A 2,796-nucleotide genomic window follows, 5' to 3' on the forward strand; every position below is an offset into this window, starting at 1 on the left:
GCCCTTGGCGTTGATTTTTCCACCTTTCCTTGAGTTTCCCCAGCAACCATCCGAAATAGCAGCATGGGCTGACACAGCCTTGACTCACACACTCCTTGTTCACCCCGTGCTGCATTTAAAAACTTCTCCAGGCTGAACCCTCCCACTTCCGCGCTGGCCACACCGGGCGGGAACGCGGCACAGAGCCGGCGTCAGAACGCCCGAGCGTCTGGCAGCGCCGGGAGCTGCTCCACGGGCTGTCCCCAGCAGCCATGCCCTTTTTCCGTGACCTTTCCAAACCCCAACCTCTGGAGTTTCACGCCGAGATGTTGCTGGGCATGCAGAAACCCCACAACGGCAGCCTGCAGCGCCGGCACACCATGAAGGAGTAGGTGGTGGGTGCGGGACGGTGGGTGATGAGTGGGACAAAGCTGCCAGCGGGTCCCCTTGGGTGATGGGTGTCCACCTAAACCCCTCGCCCACCTGCTAAAACTTGCTCTTCCTTCTAGAGCCAAAGACATGAAGAACCGTTTGGGGATTTTTCGGCGGCGAAACGAGTCCCCGGGGGCCAACACCTCCGGCAAGCTGGACAAAGTGCTCAAATCGCTCAAGTAAGTGTGCAAACGGGTGACGCGGTGATCGGGGACCGTGGGGGCTTGGGCATGAGCTGTGACCGGGCTGAGTGTCCCCTCCAGGGAGGCTGGAGTCACCCCATTTGCAGGCAAACAGTTTTTTGTATCTGCAGGAGAATTGAAAACATTTGTTGGCTGAAAATTTTTGCCCCCACCCCGTTCCCCCTCCCAGGCGGGTGGAGGGCTGCGCACGGGAGGTGGCACAGCGGCAGCTCGGGCTGGAAATTTCCTCGGTGGCTGCTTTCTGCCAGTGCCTGTACGTGAAACTTTAACTGCCTGGAGGATGGTTTGAAAAAACACTTTGCTCTGGAGATGCTCCAGCAGCCAGAGACGAGCTGTTCGTGCTCTCACACCCAGCAGCTTGAGTGGGGCAGCTGAAATCCCTCAGCCTCCTGGGCTTTACCAGGAGCTTTTCCAGTTCCTGCTCGGACACCCCCAGCAGCACAGCTGCCCTCACATCCCTTTTTATATCAAAACTTTTTCCTGCCACTCTAAAGGCAGAAGTTTCCTTCCAGCAGAGCCACCGTGGCACTGCCTGGTGCCGAGCCTGGCTCTACCTGTGGATGCTCTGGTGATGCTGGTGCTGAGGTGGGATCCAGGGCTGACCCCACAGTGATGCTTTATCATCTGGAAATGTTTTGCTGGTGTTGCGTTGCGGTGGGTGATGAACGTGGCTTTTGCAGCTTCACTTGGCCAACCCGCTCTCCTTCTCCTGCAGGCCCACTCCTGAGGAAGCTCTCAAGTGGGGGGACTCCCTGGAGAAGCTGCTGCTGCACAAATGTGAGTGTTTGACCCATCTCCTGCCTCTGCTGCTGGGGGAATATCCAGATACGTGCATGGGTGAAGTTGGGATTTCCTGTGCTAATCCCGTCCCATGTTTGGGGGTCCCTTTGCCTGCACCCCTTTGTGCTCCTGCCTGGCCCAGGGGAGGGTTTTGTGTCAGGGGCTGGGGGGAGCCGTGGGCTGGGGGGCTGCAGCCCCCTCCAGCTTTGGGGGGAAAAGGCAGTGATTTGTGTCTGTCCCTGACTCGGAGCTGTGCAGTGGGTGTGTGGAGCAGGAGATGCTTTAAACCGTTCCCCTTCTTGTGTGTCACATCGTGGTCACATCCTACACCCAGCCCCCAAAAAGGGGTGGCCAGGGGTTCCTCTCCCCATTGCTTCCCCCGCTCCAATTCCAACCCCCCTGTCCCAGGTCTCCATGCACAGGGCCGGGCTGAGGACTGTGGATTCAGCACACGGATGGCTTGTGGTGCCATCGCTGCCTGCCCTGCACAAGTGCTCCCAAGGGGATTTTAGGGGATTTTAGGGGAGGTAGTTTAGGTTGCAGCTCTGCAAGGTTGCTGGGCTGGGGGTCTCATGGGGCTGTTCCCACCTGTGAGCCGGGAGTAGAACTGTGTGTCTGTCCCCACAGATGGGCTCGCTGCCTTCAGGGCCTTCCTGCGCACCGAGTTCAGTGAGGAGAACCTGGAGTTCTGGCTGGCTTGTGAGGAGTTCAAGAAGATCAAATCTCAGTCCAAGATGGTCTCCAAAGCCAAGAAGATCTTTGCCGAGTACATCGCCATCCAGTCCTGCAAGGAGGTGAGGGCTGGCTCCTGTGCTGGTGTGTGGCTCTGTGGCATGGCAGCTGCCCATGGAGCCACTCACTGGCTCTGGTCTCTCTGCCCACAGGTCAACCTGGACTCCTACACACGGGAGCACACCAAGGAGAACCTGCAGAACATCACCCGCAGCTGCTTCGACCTCGCGCAGAAGAGGATTTACGGGCTCATGGAGAAGGACTCCTACCCCCGCTTCCTCCGCTCTGACTTGTACTTAGACATAATTAACCAGAAGAAAACCAGCTCCCCACTGTAGACCCAAAGACTCTCTCGGGGCAGGCTGGGAGCTGTGTGTTTACATGAAATCGGGTGGTGGAAGCCTTCCCGGGGGGGGGAGAACGGTGGGACCGTTTCTTCCCGCTGCCGTTCCTGCCCCCAAACCGTATTCCTGCAGCGGATGGGTGTGGTGGGGTAGCTGAAGGCACCGAGCATGAGGCTGAGGGGACCAACAAGCCAAGCAGTCTGGTACTGCTCCATCACCCCATCTCACCATCGCTGGTACGATGCCTTCGGGGTGACTCCGGCATGGATTTTAGCCAGGAGGGGGGGGAAGCTCCCACAAGACTACTGTGAAGGATGCACCAGAGC

General features: G+C 58.4%; 1 protein-coding gene across 1 annotated transcript; it reads left to right on the top strand.

Moving 5' to 3' along the window:
• The first annotated feature begins 251 nt into the window (after positions 1-251).
• Positions 252-2,525, top strand: LOC104520814 (regulator of G-protein signaling 3). The gene is made up of 5 exons (XM_010162611.1): positions 252-367; positions 489-590; positions 1,330-1,391; positions 2,022-2,188; positions 2,279-2,525. The coding sequence occupies exons 1-5, from the start codon at positions 252-254 to the stop codon at positions 2,462-2,464; spliced, it is 633 nt and encodes a 210-aa protein (XP_010160913.1). The 3' UTR covers positions 2,465-2,525.
• The last annotated feature ends 271 nt before the right edge of the window (positions 2,526-2,796 follow it).

This window comes from Antrostomus carolinensis, unplaced genomic scaffold (genome assembly GCF_000700745.2).
Source record: "Antrostomus carolinensis isolate BGI_N321 unplaced genomic scaffold, ASM70074v2 scaffold8752, whole genome shotgun sequence".
Classification (NCBI taxonomy): Eukaryota; Metazoa; Chordata; class Aves; order Caprimulgiformes; family Caprimulgidae; genus Antrostomus; species Antrostomus carolinensis.